The following is a 22,707-nucleotide window of genomic DNA, read 5'->3' as shown; positions in this document are numbered from 1 at the left end:
AGAAGCCCCAAGCCTCCTCTCACCTCTGCTGATCCCTCCCCTTGTGCCTGGAGGCATCAGCACTGCCCGGAAAGAGACTGCACCATCTGAGTTGAAAGAAGCGGGAGATACAGAGCTGGGTGTCGTCAGCAGGCTGGTGGTGATGTAGCCAGGCTGGGACTCATTCTCCAGCAATTGCTTTGGCTTCATCTTGAATAGAGGGATGGCAAAACATACACCTAGGAAGTGCCACATAAGAAAACCCTCGAGGCAGGGAACAGTTACCTTGTATTTCTTGCCTCAGCGTAATGGCTAGTTCTGTGAAACACAGAAGTATCATTTTGGAGTTTTCAGAATCTTAACTCTCGAGAATCTGAATTTCTGTGGTTGGCTTCAGGCTCACTCTTTTAATTTCATGTTAAGACATGAAAACGGAGCCTTTCTTGCCAAGCCCTCAAGAAATAATTGCCAGACGTCACACAGAAAAATGTGCTCATGGCTAGAACTCGAGCACTTTAGGCAAGGGCAGGAAAGATCATATTTGAGAGAAGGTCTTTACCTTTGTAATCTTACGGAAAAAGTCATGTATACAATTGGAGAAACATATTTACACAAAATGACATTAATTAGTCTCCTAATATTTTGGGACTGCTTTATTGCAGGTTAAGGAAGATTGTAAACTCAATGAAACAAAGTTCTTCTGGCCTTGTTTGTTTTAGTGAAAAATGAAGGTACATCAACCCTAGATTTCATTACAAGGAAATAAACTTTCTTTGCTGTATATATATAGAGCTGTAACTCTATACAAGTCTACAGATACAGGTAGCATTACCATAAATGAGAGTAAAATAAGGAGAGTATTAAACTGTAGCTAAAAAAGAAATCAACTGCTACTGAACAGTGTAAAATTACAATTTTGCTATTCTGCTCCCCAATTTGTCACAAAAATGTCAATCTTATCTTTGTATTTAAAAAGGACTTTGTTGTCTAATTTGTTGAATAATTTAAACAGAAAAAAAAAAATAGCTCTGGTAAATATTTTTAGACAAGTAAGCATTTTAACAGAAAAACAATTCCCCCCAAAGGATTATGCAACATTCACATTTTAGCAGATGTCCAAATACCAATATATGCAGAAAATCTGAAGAGTCGTATCAAACTAAATGCAGTTTTCTATTGCTATTACCTTTGAAAATTATAAGGCTTGCTGTAATTGAAGTACTCTGTTTTGAAATTAAAACCCACAATTATTCAGTATTAGAAAGTCCCTTTTCACTTCCACCATTTTTGGGAAATACACATCTCATTTGAACAAATATCACCTCTTCAATTTTCTACTTTGCTAGAAATCAGGATATTCTTTGCAATATCCTTTGCCAGGATCAAAGATATCTTACATAATTTACCTTTGCATAAATTAAACCACGTACTTTCTCCTAGACCACAGAGTTGGAGCTGAGAAAACTAAGCTCCCATACTTGTTTCTTTACTCACAGATTGTTTTTTACCACCTCTCCCCAGTCTCCCATTATTTAAAGTGAGTAATGATACCTACTCTGTAAACTGCTATCATGAAAGTGCTAAGAAACCCTACCTGCTTGGCTTTTTCAAATTATGTATTGTATGTTCATTAGGCTCTCATACAATTTAATCTTTATCTGCTATCTCTGTTGCTCATCCTCCACTGGAAAATCTGAAACTCTAATATTGTTGGCTGGTATTACTGGGCTCCTACCCTTCAAAATGAGTACTATTGTGACTGAACCTGTATGACAAACTTGCTAAATGAAAAATCTTTATAAATATTCTCCTACGAGGAGAGGCTGAAAGAGTTGGGGCTGTTCAGCCTGGAGAAAAGAAGGCTCTGGGGAGATCTTATTGCGGCCTTCCAGTACCTAAACGGGGCCTACAGGAGAGCTGGGGAAGGACTTTTTACTAGGGCAGGTAGTGATAGAACGAGGGGGAAGGGCTTTAAAGTGGAAGAGGGCAGGATCAGATTAAACATTAGGAAGAAGTTTTTCACTTTGAGGGTGGTAAGGCACTGGAACAGGTTGCCCAGAGAGGCTGTTGAGGCCCCATCCCTGGAGGTGTTCAAGGCCAGGCTGGACGTGGCCTTGGGCAACCTGGTCTAGTGGGAGGTGTCCCTGCCTATGGCAGGGGGGTTGGAACTCGATGATCTTCAAGGTCCTTTCCAACCTAAACCATTCTATATGCCTAGGGAAAAGGTTTGCCCAAATCTGTTTGGTACAGTCTTATCAAGAGAAATCTACATGTATATGCATCACTAGCTATTGGTAATATATACACTGATTATTTTCTGAAGTTAAATACAGGTTTTATATATTTTTGTTACAGTGTCCCTTTAAGAGCATGCTCGTTATGAAGCCAAGTGAACTGCCTGTAGAAAGTAGAAAGAAAGCGTTAGTATTAGAAATTGTAGGAGTTTCTTATTGCAGCTTAAAATCCCAGGCAGTCCAGGTCAGAGTACCACTCTCGTGGTTTGAAATTAGTGAGCCAGCAGTAACCAAAGGTTTTTATCTGCTCTAGATGGAGCTGTGATTCCTACAGTATCTGGCCGTTCAGCACAATTCATCTAAAGTCAATGAAGTCCTCAATTTATTTCTAGCGCGTCTGGCACTCCAGCACAAGGCAGCTGTTTCCAGGCCTTCATAACCCATTGCAATATTCTGATTTATAATCTGTTACAGGGGGGCTGCCACAGGCACCTAAGCCACAGGCCTGGGGAGAGGAGAATCAAGAAAAATGGATTCTAACAGAATTATCAGAACAACTTTGCAGGGAAACCTGAAGGTAAAAGCCTGACATTAATTCATTACATGAGGACTTATGCCAGTTCAGGAGATATCTTACTGGTACAGAGCAAAATGGTTTAATGTGAGTGAGATGAGCCTGACTTAACCTCTTAAGCACCTGAAAATTACCTGATGCTACTTGTTCATCCCTTACTAATGAATATTTTATCTTGACATTATCTCCTTCTCGAGTAGTAAACGATAACAGAGCTCTGCTTCTCTCCTCGTGTTTATCAGGCAAGAGAATTTGTGTTTGTTTTTTTTTTTCTTTTTTTTTTATTACACACTTCAAAACATTCAGACCGTATTACTGTGGTTTTGCATATATAGGGAATGAAGAAACCACGGCAAATTTCTGTCAAGCAGCAGTTGCAATAACATGTGCATAACAGAAAGGACCTGCACGCCCCCCTCCGTGGCACGGACTGGAGCAGCGCCTTGCCGTGCCCTCCCTGCTCTGGCACCGTTACCTGCGGGCACAGGCTGCCAGAACGCTTGCCATCAAAGCACAGTACTTTTTGAAGTGATGTAGATTTAATGAGAAGTTATCCATGCAAATGTAATAAATGGACAGTGTTTTACATTGAAATGCCACTAGCACCAGTGATGTATCCAACTATGCATTTAAATAGTCAAAGTTCGTCTACTGATTACCCAAATATTATGTCTTTGAGAGACATAATTACACTCCCTCTACACGTGTGATGGTTTAAATTTACTTCCACTTCATACTGTGTCATTAGTCCACCTACTTGTCATACAGACATCTAAATATAATAAGAATAAAAAGGATCAATTTGACAATGACAATTTTAATACAGTCTTGGCCTTTCAATTAAAAGTGAATAGGTACAGAGAACATAGATAATTACAGTACATCCCCTCCGGCACAAAGGCTCAGTAAAAAAAAAAAAATCCAAACACTCAGTCAGCCTAATTCACATGCTGGCTTCTGCTTCTGTAAGCAGGCAGACCACAAGCTGCCAAAGGCCTTTTGTGGTATCAAGTCAGTGACAATAATTCAAGAGGTAAAAAACAACCCTGTCAGGTAGCAAAGTTTTCTTACAACTCTTGATTCCCTGTATTTCACATATGCACCTGTGATCTTTGCGTTGTCCTTCAGAGCTCTTGTACAATAGCATGAATGTCACAGATTATGTATTGATATATAAAGGGATACATACATTATTGATATATAAAAGGATAGATGTTCATACCCTTTATGCAAAGCTTCAGACACAACTTCTGAGAACAGAACAACATAAAATTTTACCCGGTCAGTGGTGTGTATTGAAAGCCTGAAGGGCTGACTGGGCTTCTTGGGGGTAGACCAATCCAAACTGCAATTATGAATTAAAGCAATGGAACTGTTCTCAGGCTTTGACATTTAAAGGTGGAAAATAGGAGTAGAAGAGGAGGCTAAACAGATAAAATATCTCTCTTTGCAGCTAATTATGTAAATTTCCCTAGTACCTGTGATATTAAACAGAGAACTGTGAGTGGGAAGAGGTGGAGGGGAGGCAAAAGTCTCTACCCATTAATATAATACTCTCTTTAGTGTTTGAATGTTTGGAATTTAGTTATAACTTGGTTTGTGGGGCGGGTTGTTTTTTGTTTGTTTTATTTTCTTTTCAAAGATCCTACTGAGTAGTTGTCATCCTTTAGTTGTAAAGGCATGAAATTAATTAATATGATGCCATTATTTTTAAAAGTGGCACTATTTTTCCTTTGGTTTTGCCGTATAATTAATGCCTGTGAAATGTGCTATAGCAGCCTAGGAAATGATCCTGTGTTTTGTGATATGACTAAACAGCAGGAACATGAACTTCCTTCCAGTGGACTGGAGCTCTGTTTCACACTCGTGGTCCCCAGTTTAAGCTAGTTTATATTTGAAGGTCTTAATTATCTGAGCATCTTCCTGCAGCAGTTTGCATATACACCATAAAGGCCAGATGGAGTTTACTGAACACTGATGATTACACTTTACAAAATAGTTTCTTTCCATCTGATTTCACAATCTAAATGGAAATAGGCAGGCAGGCTTAGAAAATAGGTGGCAGAAGAAGTGGAAGAAGAAAAAGAAAAAAAAAAAATCAATGCTGCGCTTGGCCGTAACTCATTCACAGGTAACACTGCCCAGAAACACTGACACCCTGTGCACCCTGGTTTGTCCCAGCTCACCCGCGGATGTAAGTCACTGATGTTCCCTTCATTTTGAGGGAAGCCTGCTTCCCTTCTAAAGCTGTACGCTATGCAGTTTGATGCATCTATGTTAACTATGACTCAAAGGTTTCTTCAGCTCTTTATGTGAATACACAAAATGCCATCACTAAATTACAGATTAGTCTGCATGCCCAGATGAATTTTGGAATGAGAGGATTGAACTTCGAAGCCTGGCAGAGGTATGTGTCCGAGCAGAAGAACGAGAACCAACCACGAGGCAAAGCTGTGTTGGGGGTGAAAGAAGACATAGAGACTTCTCACCCATGGAGATATTAACAGAAAGGGCATGTGTAAGAAACAGGAGATAGATACGCAGTGCTTGCTGCTAGCGATTAGTATCCCTTTTTGGGCATCACATTTAAGGAAAATGTAGTTGAGTTGAAAAGAATCTAAAGGAGACCAGCAAGAAGAGTAAGTTTGGAAAATTTGCTTAGAAAATAAAAAGAAAATGGAGGGATGCGTGTGAAAAGGATGGCAATCTCCATGCACGTGAGCAGCTACTTTAAAGCGGTGATCGATCATCTGCCTATGGGCAGCAGTGGTAGGACACAGAGTAATGGCCTTAGCTTGCAAGCGTGCGTCCTGGGGGAGGGAAGTTAAATACGAGACTACATAAATACTATATCTAAAACTGTTTACCTCGGAGACACTAACACCCATTACTTTCACAGGAGTTTTTAAGAAGAGGTCAGGCAAGCATATCTGACAAGGCAATAAACCTCTGGCTGAATTACAGACAATTTTCTCTTGAGGAACTCTTGAATTATATTAATATTTACTTATGAATGCTGCACCTATACTGAGCATGAAAACTGCTTTCTCCCCCTAATGCCTCTTTATATTAGCCACGACAGATGTCTGCAGACAGTTTTCTAAAGTGGTATATATTGCATATTTCTAACAACATGCCAAAGCTTATCAGAGGTCAAAGAAAGCACTGAAAGGTCAAGTAAAGAATAGAGTCTTTATGCCTGGTAAGTTATGAAGGCATGATTGATAAATATGTATCTATAAATGTATGCGTATATAATGTATATATAATGTGTAAGAAAACAGCTAGGATTTCTTTACTCATTTGGCAGATGTTATTTTATTTCAATCATGAAGAAGGTAGCATGCAAGCTACCACAATAATTGATTGCTCCTGTCAGGGATGAGGAATGAAGGAAGGCCTAGAAAAGCCACATTAAGATTTTGCCAATACATTCTACTCTAATCTGGTTTGTACAGCGAAGAGGAGACGAGTACTAGGCATCACTGCAAATTACACTCGACTAAGATACTGGAGATTCATGCCACTTTTTCTAACGTTAATAAAATCCACTTGCAATCGGATTAAAGTGAACAACCAGACATCCCAGTGTAATATCTACATACACAAAGCTAAATGTATGCCTTCAAGGTTTCCACAATCAAACAGAAGCGTTATCCAGGTCAGAACAACAGGTGGAGCCCAGCTGTATTTAGAAGACACTGTGGCTTTTCTAAGGCTCTAAGCCAACAGAAGAGCTTCCAGGTAGCTTTTCAGGCAGGATGAAATCCAGAAAAGAAACAAGCAGCAGCCTACACCATGGGCAGTCCCCTCTCTGGTAAAAGCTTCTCTATCTCAGGACGAAACAGTCAGAGGTAAGTCTCCTCCTTGATATCATTACATCTCCAAAAGATGGGTACCACTTTGTATATATGATATAAGAAGGAGAAAGAACAGGAGGTTTATTACACTGTTAAGCAACATTTCATTTTTTGTTTTACTCAAGTTTTACTCAGTTAGGGCTACAACAGCAGGTGTAACTGATATACCTTTGTAGAACAGTGATATCGGTATGCACCAATCAGACATATGTCCCACCATACTAGAAGACACAAAAAGTTAAAACCAACATATATTGCTGGGTAGGATTTATTCTTTTTTTACTGGGTGGGAGCTAAATCAACAGTGTTACAAAAACTGCTCAAAGCATACATGAGGACTTACGTTATTGTGTGCCAAACTAACTTAGGCCTTAATTGAGGTATTCACTCCTTTACACACCCAGCAGAAAGAAACTGAGCCGTGAATTTTGCATACTTTAAGGAAAATAATATACCTACAGAAACCATATTTTTTTCCTTCTAGCTTCTATGAAACGTGAATTAAAAAATAGCTGTGATGAGTCTATGGTTTACTGAACATCTCTGGGCATGCAAGACTGGATGGCCTCTGCAACACAGAGTATAAGCGTCAGGGACATCCTCAGATTTCAGTCTAACTTTATCAAAGAATTTTAAAAGGCACAAACACAGAAACTCACCCTTGTGGTGTAAGCAGCTTCTGGGTCATCTTCCAGTACACGAGAGAGACCAAAATCTGAGACTTTGCATACCAAGTTACTATTGATGAGGATATTACGAGCAGCTAGATCTCGATGGACATAACCCATATCTGACAAATATTTCATGCCAGATGCGATCCCTCGAAGCATGCCTACTAGCTGGATGACTGTGAACTGGGCATCATGTTTCTGGAAAACATTTGAAATGTCATTTCAGAGATTGCTCATGCTCCTCCTTGCACAGAATTTTTGATAAAGACCCTGGAAGCTCCTCAAGTGAAGAGCTTGTGAGTCAGGGGTTGTGATTTACACGTGAGGAACCACTTTGATCTGTGGAGGATAATCTCCCAATCAGCTGAGGGAAAGAGACAGATTTTCAATTCAGATAAAAAAAATCATTTTTTCTGTTCTTGTCGTCATCAGAATTTTAATTTCCTAGATGGGACCTGTGTGAAATCAGCACATAAATCTAAATTGCGTGTGCTCATGAGACTGGAGTTTTAGGACATTAGGGAAAGAGAAGTCCAACTTCCTTGAAAAGACACAGGAATTGTTAGTGAAAATCCCAGCCTTACCCTGTGGACTAATGAAAGTTTTCTATTACACAAGCATTTTCAGTGCCTTTCAAATTCCACTAAATTTAAATTTATCCCTCAAAATTTTCCTCAACTTCAGACACACAAAAATCACTTAAACACACTGTCACTTAGCCTAGAAACCAATAGTTGCATATATTTCTAATTGTCTACTTCTAGACACGTTTAAATCTCCCAGCTCTTACTAATGCAGTTTGTTAACATCTCGCTTTGGTATTGATATATAGATACACAGATGACAGAACAACAGTATGTCCTAGTGCAGCTCTCAAATGAATCCCCCGGTGCTGTAAATGTATCATGGGCAGCTCTCCAGCCCTTCCTGCCACTTCTTCCAGAATTTTATTAAATACATGGGAGCTGGGTCTGCCACGAGGAGTGAGCTCACACGAATCCGTCTGCAAGACGGATTGCATTCATTTCATTTTTGATTAATATACTTAGGGGTGATATTAGCACCGTAAACATTAGACAAATATATGGCACAACAGATGCTTAAAGAGCCTCTCAGAATTCCCTTTCACAAAGAAATTAATTATTATAAAAGACTCTTAGCAGATCCTTGTTATGAAACCTTCTTTAACTAGAGCCAACACAAGAGGATCTATACAGACCCTGGAAAAGATTTAACTAGAAATCAGAAGAAGGTTTCTAACCACAAGAGGAATGAGATGCTGAGATAGTCTTTCAATGGCAATGGGGAAAGCAGACTAAATAGCTTTAAAAGGCATTTAGAAAAAGGGTTATATTGCCTGGGCTGCCTGTGATATTAATGAGTCACAAGGTTCTTGTCTATGATTCCTCACAACAGTAGTAAAAAATAAAAAAAACAAAACAACACCACCAAAAAACCCCACATTCAAATGAGTGAACAAGCTGTACAACTGTTTTGTACAGTCAGAAATTATTCTCCTTTCCTCAGAGCTTTCTTCAAGGATTTTTAGCCTGAACAAAATATATACAGTTCAGTACAGATATATTTCATTCAGATATACTGACACATTATTTATATGTATTTTACATGCTCCAGTGGACATCATAACATATATAGTACATACTGAAACTAAGGTTGACAATGCATCCCCTTTTGGGGTTAAGCGTCTAGTTCAGTGTTATGAATTTGGGGGATAATGTCATTCAACCGTGGCAGAACCAAAGCAGTGTCCCAGCCACAGCTGAGTTTGCCCTAACAAATTAAAATTAAACTAGCGTTTCCCCCCAGATGGGATTTCATTTCTGCTACACTTCTTGTTTTGCCACAAGTAAATCTTGGTGACACAGGGAGCGTTCACATTTTTTTAGGCTCGCTACCAACTTTGACAGAAAACAAAGATAAATCAACAACAGTATTAGTATGTCTAAGGTTGGGGAAAGAAAACAGGCCAATAAAGTTTGTTAGCAAAACATTTCAAACACCCTCAGGTATGGGATTATTCCCTAAACTTTTCACATTTAGGGAAACAGCTCTTGGATCAGCATTATTGGCTTACTGATAAAATTTCCACAAATTCCTTCACTTTGGAAATTGCTTGCTAAGGCATACAGGCTGCCAACCAATAAGCATAACTCTATTACAGTAGTAATTCAGTCCTCAGAAAAAAAATTTCCATTTTTGCGTGCCAGAATGCTGGTTTGATTTGATTTTTTTTTTTTAATTGGTGTGACATACTAATAAAACAGAAATGTTCTTCATTTTGGAATAATACTCACTTCAAGCAGTCAAAATGGACTAGCAGATCCCTACCTGGCTTTCCGAGCACATCACAATGCACACAAACCCAAATGGAAACAATGAAATATCAAGCGACAAGAGGTGATGATGAATCAGAGTACAGTGGCAGCAAATTCATAACAAATTCAGAACAAGAGCCAGTCCTGCACCATGTAACTCTCTATTGCACTTACCCGTAGGAAGCTGTCCAAGGAACCATTTTCCATGTATTCAGTAACGATCATAACTGGTTTACCTGTGAATATATTACAGGGGTCAGGCATTTAAAATGAATCCATAATGATCAGTAAAAACAGGCATTTCAGAAGGGTGCCCAAATCTTCCAAATCCCAAGGATAATTTTACATTTAGAAAGAAAGCAAAAGATACACGGGGAGAACCAGTTCTCTCCACAACAGAATTGTGATTTCACTGACATCAGCTGAAACACAGTCATTCCAGCATAAACAGATACAATTTTTAGCAGCTCAAGTCCCAAGACATAAAGTGAAACATCCTGCATTTTCAGCATATGGTGTCTTATCCACTATTGTTGAATATAATCGTTCCTGTAACTGTTGAATTTATGCAATGAAGTATCATAGAATCACAGAATGGTTTAGGTTGGAACGGACCTTGAAGATTGTCAAGTTCCAACCCCCCTGCCATAGGCAGGGACACCTCCCACTAGACCAGGTTGCCCAAGGCCACGTCCAGCCTGGCCTTGAACACCTCCAGGGATGAGGCCTCTCTGGGCAACCTGTTCCAGTGCCTTACCACCCTCAAAGTGAAAAACTTCTTCCTAATGTTTAATCTGATCCTGCCCTCTTCCAGTTTAAAGCCCTTCCCCCTCGTCCTATCATTACATGCCCTAGTAAAAAGTCCTTTGCCCCTAGGTTCCCTCTGGAAGGGAATGGGGCACTTGCTGTGGAGGGAGTCGCGGTTGCTCTCCAGAGGTGCCCTGGTCTGCACAAGGGAGGTGCAGGGACTGCGGAGCAGTGCACAGGGCAGATGGGCACAGTTAAACTGTTCCTCAGGTACTACGGTAAGGGAGAGATTAAATAGCGCATATGGAGGCAATAGCAAAACACCTTGCCCTCAGGAGGGTATTTACAATGCATTTAAATTGTTGAGCTTCAGTGTTTTCCTAGCATAAGGCAAGGAAAACATTGGGGTGGGGAACAGCGGTGGAAGGGAAAGCGCAGAATACAAGTAACAGAGGGCATTGGAAAGAAAAGCAGAGCTCCCATTGCCAGGGGTTAGCCCTCTTTCCAGGCGGTCCCGTCTCCCTCTGCGGCGGGGATCACTGATAACACGAACCCCCCCTCCTGCCCAGCACGACTTAGCCGGGGGCTGAACACGCCGCATCCATGGGGCAGCGGCGTGCTCTAAAGAAACAGCCCCGCGTCCTTGAAAAGCCTCCAATATTTTTCAGAACTTGTCCGTGAAGATTCAGATCAGTTTGTGAGAGCATTCTTCCTACCCTAAGGTATATTGTAACATAACCAAGATTTTATATGGAACCCTGACATGTTGGGAGAGAAATGAATGCAAAAAATTAATGTGATTACGATGAAGTTTCCAGACAAAGGTCATTGCCCTGCTAATATTTTACCATCATATGGATTTTATTATTTCATAATATTTTCTAAAGCTTTGTTTATTTTCTCTTTGTCGTAGAGGGAAAGGTGGGTAAGAGCATGAAGTTACTTAAGGAGATGAATTATTATTTCACATCTAACACAGGAAGGCATCTGACCATAAAAGCATGACAAAGGCCTGCATATTGCATAGTGATATTTTAGCTTTTAAAATTGAACAGCATGAGGCTTGAAAGAGGTACCCAGTATAATTAAAAGCAGGAAAGTAATTATAAAAGCAAAGTAAATGGTAACAACTCCTTTTTTGTTTGTTTGTTTGTTTGTTTTTTCTGAAAATACAACTACCAAACAGAAATTCTTAGAAGAGAAGTGTTAATTTCAAAGAATGAGGGTAATGTAATGAGAAGAAAATCCTTTGTCCTCTTTGCATGGATTAATGGGTTAAAATATCTTATTTCTGCTGTGAAAATGATGTGTTATACTGTGGGAGTCATACTAATGGGTAACCGACTGTCATCCATTACCTAGTAGGAACAAACTCTTTATCCAAAACATTAATCTTGAATTATACAGGCTACAGTACAGATAAAAGACCTAATGATGCGAAACCTCCAAAAAATTTCTGTTGCTTCCCTACTCTTGTTAGCAAGAAATACTCAGTGCAAGCAAAAGTACCTCACGTACTTACATTGTGTGTGTAACATTCACCCAAAGGCACTTCTGGTAACACACAGAAAACGCTGTTGGATCTTTCAAGTAAAGGGCAGCGCACCAATGGGGCTATCCAAAAATTTCGATGATAAATCCACGTACTTTGAAACCAGGAGACGCTTGCCTGGTTTTTGTATAAGCTCAGTCAATTTTATGACACATCAGAGGACTGAAATTAGAGACGTCTGAGATATGTCTTTCCAATTAACAAGAGAGCATCTTCCTGCCTTGCTCACCCACGCTCTCAAAGCCCCCAGCGCAGGGTTTCACTCTCCTTCAGTTGGAAATGTGGCCATAATAAGAAGCATATGCTCGGAAGCAACACGGTGCACTTTTAAAAGAACATTCTGCATTCATTTATCAAAGCACAGCCATTTATACATGATAACAACTTGTGTCAACAGTGTTGCCGAAATTTATTATACTAGCAGGCTACAAATTGCTGTAAATTATTAGTAAACTAAGCAGAACACGTGCACTGGTTATTAAGACTACCGCCGACAGCACGCCCAGGAGACTGGTGTAGCAGGAAAGCGCAGAACAGAAATCAATGTGGAGCAGGGGAACAGCTCTGCATTGGAGCAAAGGACTGAAGCCTTATCTGGTGGCTGCACCTCCTTCATGATGCCGGTGGGACAAACCACAGCCCCCCCCAGCCTGAGAACTTCTCATGCCAAATGGCCCTCTCATAGGGATTGTGACAACTGCAGTTGTTAGGAGTGGCTTCAGAAGATCTGCTTAGCAGGAAAAGCCAGATCATTGCTAAGGGCCACATGCCAAAAAGAATTTGGATAATGAAGAAAAGGTCACGCCGCCTGTTTGTCATGCGTTACCTGTACTGAGAGCCATCCAGCAAATACTCCACAGGCTCTCTACTGACTGTACACAAACTAACACTTTCGAGTGTGATTTAATAGCGATCATTAAAATATATGAACACTTGCTAATTTGTTATTACAGTACATTGGTTTGTTTAAAAAAAAAAAAAGAACCAACAAACCCCACAACCACCTTCTCCTTCTATCACTCTACCGAATGTTAAAGAAAATAAATGATTATTGTTACTTGTATTTATGCCATATAATTTTACCCAGTAAAACAGCTACAAATAGTTCCAGAGCGGTTTTCTCAGCTCCTGTATTCAAGCTAGCTGAAGAGGGTGTTGTATCCCTGAGGCTTTTATTGACTTCAGCTGGGAATATTCAGAGCTTGCTCTCTCCTACTTAAACGTGATAGGCAGCTGGCACTCCCCCCCCCAAAAAACAGACAGCAGTCTGCTGTGAATACCGCTGAGTAGCAAACTTACTAACAGTCACTTCTACAGAATACAGAAAGAATTAGTAATGCACATTCAAAAGCAATGCACAAATTCCTGCATGCACAGCAATTAAATTATTTTCTCAAGTGCCACAGAAATACAGAAATGTAGCAAAATAGATTTTAGCTCAGCTGCGTACAGACGATGCTGGCGTTTCAAGCAATTTTGGGACTGCAAATGTTATTCTGACTGTACAAAGTGTGTGTCATTAAAAACCAGGAGATAACTTGGATTTACACAGGCAGATCTGCCAGTCCTTTCCTAATGGGACTGCGAGACCTGAGCTGAAGAATAACTTCTTTGTTATTTAAATCAGCAAAATAGACTTTCATGAATCACACCTAGAGAAAGCATTAGTATTGTAAATATGTCTCTTCGTAACATATAGTGTTTTACATACCTTTCACTAGTTATTTTTAGACACATTCTTGTGCATTATTTATTTCATATAATTTGTGGCAGTAAGCTATGAAATTCTTTCATGCCTCTCTATGTTTATGAAACCTTGAATCACACAATTTTAAAAACAAGATTCCTTAAAACCAATAAAACCATCTACGTAAGAAAGGATCTGGTATACTTCTACCCAGTTAAACTGGAAACGTCCTCAGCACATTCTGAATAGTTCACTGAAATGGCAAGGAGCTGCTGTGCTGGCAGAGTCCTCTAGGATGAACCAAGAAACATCCTACTAATTTTTTCTACTCCTCTGAAAAATTTCAGAGCATTCCTGATTTTTTTTTTGTTTTTTAAGAATACCTCATGTAAAATCTATCTAATAACTACTGCAGGATTTTGATCATTAAATTTATCACCTTATGCTGCTACCGAAATTTAGAAAGTCTCTGAATTTACATCTTGCAAAACAAGCTAGTTGTAGTACTTCATGCAACCTCTCTTTTCTACCACTAACTATTTTGTCTTTCCACCTCAAGGCAGAGGACAATCAGCAGCAGAAGCAACAAGATCCAGAACTTGTCTAAATGAGGCAGCACCACCAGCACCAAACCCCACCAGCTGCTCACAAGGAGAACAGCATGCAGGATCTGAGTGGCTTTGAGAAGGCTGCCGTGGCTGCCACGGCAAAGCTGGGTAGGAGCTCTAAGACCAACACCACCGTTCAGGAATGCCTGTTACAACTTGCTGTTATCTTAACGAAAGTAGAGGTGGAGGGGGTGCTTCGAATCTGTTACTTTTCCAGGAAGGTACCGAGCGTGGATGAGTTTCCAGTTATATTTTTGTCTCAAAACAAGAAGGTGATTTGTTATCATAATCATAGACAAAAACATGCTTAAAAAACCCTCAAACGAGCCCACAACACCCAAACGCAAATTTAGAAAATGTCTATTAGTAAAAAAATAAATATTGTCAAAGACATAAAATCAATTTTACTACTAACGGCTTAAAGCCCCAAGTTTTTTTTTGTTTTTTTTTTTTTTTTATTTTTACTAAGAGGTATAAATTCTAGATGATCAGCATCCTTAGAATGGCTCATACCAGTACATACTGAATATCACAAGGAGTATTTTCCCTGCATAAAAACCATATAGGAAAAATTTTGGACTTATTTATTAAGATATTAGTATAAGTTGCTGTAGCCAGGTAGGCTGTTCATTAATTTGTGCTAATGATAAAATCTAATGATTTAGCTGAAAGCAGAACATACTGCTTCAGTGCAATTAGGAAACCTTAGGACATCAGACACCGTGACTCCTAACAGACTATCAGCAAGTGCCTCTTGGCCACTTCGTACCAATTTGTAGCTCTGGATTTTATTAACCTGCCAGTTTATTACTGAGCTGCACTGTTCTTCAAAAATGCTCCTTTTTATCCATGTTCTATAGATTTTTTTTTTCAAGCAGATCATTTTTATTTCCCATTTTTTTCCCCATCTCATTAACCCAGGGTACTGTTTTTAAGTTCTCGGCAGCCTGTGGGCAGCAGGACAGCGAAGGTCCTTCATCTGCACGGCGGGCTGTTGCCTCCCGCACCATTCTTCACCGGATCCATCAGCGCGGGTTTAGTTGGTGCATGCACATGGGTAATTTTTTTTCCTGCTTTTGAAGAAATACAATATACATTGCAAAAGCCAAGCTGTGTGTTTCTGCTGCTATCTCTTTTGAAGGATATTTGGTACATATTAAAAGGGTTATAACATAAACATTTCTGGAAGGGTTTGCAGAGCACAAACATGGATGATGCTGTTTTTTTATTTGTTTTTGCTCTTCCTTGAAAGATTAGAGAATCACAGAATAATTTAGGGTGGAAGAGACCTCCAGTGACACCCCCCATGCAAAAAAGATGCCCCTGTCATATCTTACTTTTAGTGACGACTCCCTCTAATCGAATGATATTAGGGTGGTCAAACTGTCCCATGATGCTTGCTTCTCCCAGGAAGTCCCTTCTCTGTTTTTCTGTGTAGCCAACTTTCAGGGTTTTGATAGCCACTGAAATTTCCTTTTTAGAAGGGAGCTTCAGGCGCCCACTGCACACTTCTCCAAATTCCCCTAAAAAAGTGGAAAAATGACAAAAGATGAAATGTAGTTATTTCACGGGGTTTTAAGAAAGAAGACCTAGCATTCAGCAAAAGTCCCTGAAGTGTGAAGTTTACTGGTGGGCCACAGAGCGGAGCTCCAAAGAGACCTTCGGACAACTACTTAACGTTTCCATGCTGGTGTTCTCCAGCTGTCAAATGGGATAATGTCACTTATTTACACTGCATATCCAGATGACTGCAGGGCAGAGGAATGCATAAATGTCACCAGAAAATTCCTTTTTTGTTTCAGTTGATGCGCTTTGAGACAATAGTAGGAGGTGTAACTGATTAATGCAGAACTGTCAGAATTGTCATGCATCCTTCTGAACATTATACTCTTCATTTCTACCAAACAGAGATAGTATAGTTCCCAATTATTTTACTTATTTCAATTAAAGTAGCAAGATAATTCATACCAAAAGAATTTATCTACACAGCTGCAAAGAAAAAAGAAATTCATACAGATTACCTTTGTCCTATCATTATTCAGATGGATCTAATCATGCAAATATATACTGTCACTATGTGACTACAGGACCTGAGAGTCCACCATGAGTATTGTGCCCACTGTATACTGTGTGAGATTCCTAGATAGAAAATGGCAGATATCAACTGCATGTTTACTTTTATACAACGTGGTTTATCCTTTGCTATGTAACATCCAAGAAGAATCCACAGGGAAAATTAATACTTACTCATTTGAATGCTAAGATAAATATGTTGACAAATTGCTGGAAGAAAACATCTCACTTGTTAAATGCAGAATTTTTCTAACGATTATGTAAAGCATACAAGGAAGTTTCAGTATCTTAAAAAAACAATTGAGCAGCAACTGACTTTTGTTTCCCAATTATCCAGCTCCCCATCTTTGCTTTTATATGATATAATAAACTGCAAATACTACATCCCAGTTAAAATTACAATAGCAGCTTTTTGCCTCCTTGCTTTAATGACAAAATAATTGAAATAATGAAAGATACAATAAAAACAGAGAATGGATAAAATACATAACAAATATGATGGCTAGAATTGCCCTACATTATTATTTATACTTAAAGACAAGGAAAACACTTTACTGAACAGAGAAGAAAAGTAAGGTGTTTTGTTTTCTTTCAAGAAACTGGAGGGTGTTGCTAGAGGGCTTTAACACTCATTTTCCAAAAAAACATGCCTATTCAGGTTCTTTGACAAAATATATGAGATCAAAATATAAACAGCCCCTCATATGCCATATTTTGTCAAGTGGCCTTGCATAGAAAGTTTGACTTGGAAACATACCAACCCCATAAAGCTAAATCTAGCTGGCATCATTTTTATGCAAACTGGGAATTTTGTCTTTATTTGTGAGTGAAACATCACGGAAAGAGTGATTATACTGCTTACATATGAGCTTTCCCCAACTTAATGTGTAATAATCCTAAATGCAACAGCATTACTATGCCTCTAAAGAGCATAGGCTCTTGGAACATATTTGCCTACAATGATTCTTCATCTCTGCAAATGATTGTTTACATTAAGCAAAATCTGGGAAAACTAAAATGTCCAAAACCCACTCATAAGATATTTTTAATAGGCAAATTTAAATCATGTTGCTTTTCATAGATTTAATGCTCAGAAATGTGTGATGAGATGACAGCCCTTCACCATTGATTTCAGATGTGATACCACATGGGATCCATTTTAGGTGTTAAATTCAGCCCATTTACCAGCAAACTGAAATTATTCTTTTGTCAGCTTGCCACCAATATGGCTGGCATTAGAGTCCATGTCCCATGTGCGGCACTGCGATGCAGGAATGATAAAGAAAGTAATAACAGCAGCCAGAATCTTAAAAGTCGGGGCTGTACATTCACATTCAAAGCTCAAAGAAGTGGTGTTATTTATACACAACAAGGAATGGGAAGAGAGAGACAAGACAATAGTTTTGGCTCATCAAGACCATGGTTATGAATGAGATGGACACCAACTCCTTTTTCTATACACAAGAGGCAAACCAAAGAATAATTGCAAATTACAATAAAGGTCAGTTAGATCAGGAAAAAAATTCTAACGGTAAGAACACTTGGACAGTATAAAAGATTTTTTTTTAGGGAGGCTATAAACTCCTTTATCTTGGAGATTGTAAAGAATAAGCATCTGTCAAGAACAGTACTGAACAAGTTCTGTTTTGGGCAAGGGTGTGAACTTAATGATCTCTTGAGGTCACTTTTCAGCTTTATTTTCCCAGGTTTCTCTGTTTGACAGCCAATTTAACCAAAAAAATCCTGAACAAATGTGTCATAGGGCAATGACCTTTCTCTGTTGCTAACCCAGGCTAGATTTGAGTCAAGAACATAGAAATGGATGTCACCATATCTTATCAGCAGCTGCTGAGCTGCTTCATCCTCTAGGCATGGTACTGTGCTATTAACGTAATAACAAAAAAAAATAATAATTAAAACCAGGGTGTATCTTTATATACATATATAACGTTACATACGTTGTTTCTAACGTTATTTGTATCCAACCAGGAGAGGAGCTATGCTAGACCTTGCCCTTACCAACAGGAGGGGCTAGTGAAGAACGTTAAGCTCAAGGGCAGCCTTGGCTGCAGTGACCATGAAATGGTGGAGTTTAAGATCCTGAGGGCAGCGAAGGGGGTGTGCAGCAAGCTCGCCACCCTGGACTGCAGGACAGCAGACTTTGGCCTCTTCAGGGATCTGGTTGATAGGGTATAATGAGATAAAACACTGGAGGGTAGAGGGGCCCCAAAAAGCTGGTTAGTACTCAAAGATCACCTCCTCCAAGCTTAGGAGCAATGCATCCCAGCAATGAAGAAGTCAGGCAAAAAAGCCAGAAGACCTGTGTGGATGAACAAGGAGCTCCTAGAAACACTCACAAGCAAAAAGGAAGCCTACAGAGGGTGGAAGCAATGACCGGTAGCCTGGGAGGAATACAGAGAAACTGTCTGAGCAGCCAGGGATCGGTTAGGCAAACTACAGCCCAGGCAGAATTAAATCTGGCCAGGGACGTCAAGGGCAACAAGAAAAACTTCTGTAAGTATGTCAGTGATAAAAGGAAGACTAGGGAAGATGTGGACCCTCTCTGGAATGAAACAGGAGACCTGGTCACACAGGATATGGAGAAGGCTGAGGTACTCAATGACTTTTTTGCCTCAGCCTTCACCAGCATATGCTCTAACCACACCATTCAAGTCACAGAAGGCAAAGGCAGGGGCTGGGAGAATGAAGAACCGCCCACTGTAGGTGAAGATTAGGTATGAGATGACATTCCTCAGGGGTTGGTACTGGGACTGGTGCTGTTCAACATCTTTGTGGGTGATATGGACAGCGTGATTGAGTGCACCTTCAGCAAGTTTGCCGACAACACCAAGCTGTGTGGAACAGTCAACATGCTGGAGGGGATGAATGCCATCCAGAGGGACCTGGACAGGCTGGAGAGGTGGGCCCATGCCAACCTCATCAAGTTCAGCAAGGCCAAGTGCAAGGTCCTGCACGTGGGTTGGCGCAATCCCAAGCACAAATACAGGCTGGGCAGAGAATGGATTGACAGCAGCCCAAGGAGAAGGGCTTGGGGGTGGTGGTTGATGAGAAGCTCAACATGAGCTGGCAATATGCGCTCACAGCCCAGAAACCCAACCCAATCCTGGGCTGCATCAAAAGAATAGTGATCAGCAGGTCGATGGAGGTGATTCTGCCCCTCTACTCCACTCTTATGAGACCCCACCTGGAGTACTGCATCCAGCTTTAGAGTCCTTAGCACAAGAAGGACTGGACCTGTTAGAGCAAGTCCAGAGGAGGGCCATGAAGACGATCAGAGGGTTGGAGCACCTCTCCTGTGAAGACAGGCTGAGAGAGTAGAGGTTGCTCAGCCTGAAGAAGAGAAGGCTCTGGGGAGACCTTATAGCAGCCTTCCAGTACCTAAAGAGGGCCTACAAAAAGGCCAGAGAGGGACTTTTTACAAGGGCATGTAGTGATAGGATGAGGGGTAATGGCTTCAAACTGGAAAAGGGTAGATTTAGATTGGATATCAGCAAGAAATTTTTCACTATGAGGTTGGTAAGGCATGGGAACAGGTTGCCCAGAGAATTTGTGGAGGCCACATCCCTGGAAATGTTCAAGGCCAGGCTGGATGGGGCTTTGAGCAACCTGATCTAGTGGGAGGTGTCCCTGCCCATGGCAGGGGATTAGAACTATTCTATGTTTCTATGATTTCAGGCTGCCAAGACAGGCAGCAACTCAAAAAATACACTGTAAAAGCTATTACCAGTAACTAATGGGTGTTCAGACTTCTTAATTAAAAATAGGCAATCTCTGCAAGTCAAAATGACTAGTACACTCTACCAAGAGCAAACACGGCTTCAGATCAAACACTAACCCCAGCTCAATACTGTCAGAGCACCACAAAGAGAAAGACCAAAGCACATCTTGAAAAAAGAAGGAAGGGAAAAAAAGTGTTTGAAATAAAGCTTGTAATAACCAGCTTCGTATTCCCTTTTCTCTCTCTTCTAATAGTCCAAAAAACTATATCAAGCTAACCTCTTAAAACTATTGTGCAGTTACTGTCAATGGAGACTGCTATGATTTCAGCAAGCAGTCCAGCAATCAATCCTTCATTTCTGACTGGAATCATATTTCTGTTATTTGTTTGACTTTTGGGAAGGAAAAGGTTCTGGCTAATGTCCATCAACACAGTCCCATTTAGTCATGGCTGTCCAATTTAGAACTCGGTTGATTAATCAGATTCCACAAGTGCCTCAAGGCCAGGGGATGCTGCAGGAGACTAAAAGTTGGACCCTTCATAGCAATGGCGCTTACTGTTGTCCTTGAATATAAAATGGGTTTACTTTCTTGTAACGACATCCCTGGAAAAAGCTCTCTGGGCAGCTCAACTATGTTAACCTTTGGTTCTTTCACATACAGGGCAGCATGGATGCTACAGAAGTCTGCCTGGTCAATACCCAAAGTGACATGCAGTTACACTACATCTTTTTCTTGCAAATCATTATTATGTGGTCCCAGAAAGAAATGACTGGATCTTATCAGATATTGTTTAGGAAGAATAAAGACGTGTTCAAGTTGGAAGGTGGAAAACCTGGCACTGATTTTAAGAGATGAGGTTGATGGCTTTTCATGTAAAGCCTTCCTGAAGTGTTTATTTTTAATTATGCTACACACATAAACATTGTATAACCTGCCCTGCAGACTGATATGTCTATTTACATGTGGAAAGCAAATAGATATTATTAGGAGGGCTGTTCGTGATATAAATATCTCTCTTCAGGCGATCTTAATTTCTTTTTAAATAGGCTACTTAGTGCATCAGTGACTGGCATTTGCTGTGCATTTAGACCCAGGGGACAAGTAAAAGATGACTCTGAAATTAGCTACTCCCTTTACTTTGCTGTGTTTTAAATCATGATCATACTGCTGTGCACAGAACTCCCTTGGATTTGGAGAGCACCGAAGCTGAATGTTTCATAAACCTCCTGAATCTTCAGCAATGTTCCACAAGCCCTCACTGAGACACTTCACAATCAGTTCATGGACAGGTATCCCCTAGATTTTAGAAATACTTTGATCAACAAGATGTTATCCTACAATTATGTTTAAACTTTGAAAGAAAAGCAAATGCTTGCTTTCACGTTCAGCAAAGCACGTACCTAAATCTATTCCAAATCAAGAAAGTATTTTCTGTAGTATTCTCTTGCTATCCAATTGGATTTAAAATTAAGTGGTTTGCTGAACTGGATCCATAAAAACAAGTGAGTTGTTTTAAAAGAAAGAATTACTGTAAAGAAAAATCTGAAAAAGTGACTCCTGACCACAATTTTCTTATGCTTAGCCTCCCACTAAAATCCCTTGTGTTTTTCTTGAGGTTCTTTTGGACAAAAGTATTTCCTTATTGCATTTGGGCATGTTTTCAAAGCTATGTAAGCTGCCCTCTATTCTCAGAGACTTCTGGCTAAAGCTGTGAAAAACTACTTGGAAAAGTACCTCAGAATATCAAGATTACTTGCCTGACTTGAAGGTCTCATTACTTACGTCACACTCCAATGCAGTTAAATGAATCCCTTCTTCTCAAATCACTGTCTTTTTATAATTTCATTCACACTTGCATTTGTAAAGGAGAAGGGCAGGAAAAGACCAAGTCATTCACTCAAATAAGTCATTGACTCAAGTAAGAGACAGGAAATGCCTTTCTGCTTTTGGGGAGGAAAAGAGTGTTACTGCAGAAGCAGCCTTGGAAGCACTCACTCCAAATTCCAAATGCAAAAGCGACCACATGCTGAATGTGACAGCAGTATAAAGCAATGCTAAGAATTCTGGAAGCTACCAGCACCCTATAGCCTGATCTTCATCTGTTCTTCCCTGCCTGGCTCTTCTTGTTGGCATTCCTGGCAACTGCTAATAGGAAATGCTAACTGTAATGCCATATGGAGTTTAGGCTGCCTGAATCTGAGTCATGGTCTCCAACAAATGGCTTTATTATATCTTGAGTCGAAGATTTAATGTAGAGGACCTGAAAGAAGCTGCTGTCACTTTCACTGGAGTGGAGTGGAGCAAATGACTTATTTTTAAACCACCTGACTCTTAGGACATTTTTGAAGCCTCTCAAAAAACTCTTCTTTCATTTTCAGAGGCTGTATTTGGCAAATTTTGGTTTACCTCTCATGCTTATGTGCATTCTGATTAAAAATAGGTCAGAACAATGATCTATAAAATATGACATATTATTGATTCTTCTGACTTTGTTTTCTAGATTCGTATTCTGCATACAGCCCAAGTTTAGAAAGCTTACATTTGTGAACGAAGGCTCCTGAAAGTCTTACAAGGAAACATACTGCTCTTGGACTTAGCTTTTCAGTAGCTCCTTCTCTTTCCCCATATTAATTCTCTATTATGTG

At 39.9% G+C, this 22,707-nt stretch overlaps 1 protein-coding gene across 1 annotated transcript in view; it reads right to left on the bottom strand.

Moving 5' to 3' along the window:
• EPHA3 (EPH receptor A3) overlaps positions 1-22,707 on the bottom strand; it is a gene marked incomplete at its 3' end in the record, with an annotated part of 231,892 nt that overhangs the window by 18,353 nt on the left and 190,832 nt on the right. The window contains exons 11-13 of the mRNA XM_082495386.1: positions 15,586-15,771; positions 9,829-9,890; positions 7,307-7,516 (exon numbers count right to left, since the gene is read on the bottom strand). Coding sequence (XP_082351512.1) covers positions 7,307-7,516; positions 9,829-9,890; positions 15,586-15,771 — 458 coding nt within the window. The remainder of the gene's footprint in view (positions 1-7,306; positions 7,517-9,828; positions 9,891-15,585; positions 15,772-22,707) is intronic.

Source organism: Vanellus vanellus (assembly GCF_965231255.1).
Source record: "Vanellus vanellus genome assembly, chromosome: 1".
NCBI classification, from domain to species: domain Eukaryota; kingdom Metazoa; phylum Chordata; class Aves; order Charadriiformes; family Charadriidae; genus Vanellus; species Vanellus vanellus.
The sequence above is the reverse complement of the archived record's forward strand: the minus strand, read 5'-3'. Positions and strand labels throughout refer to the sequence as shown.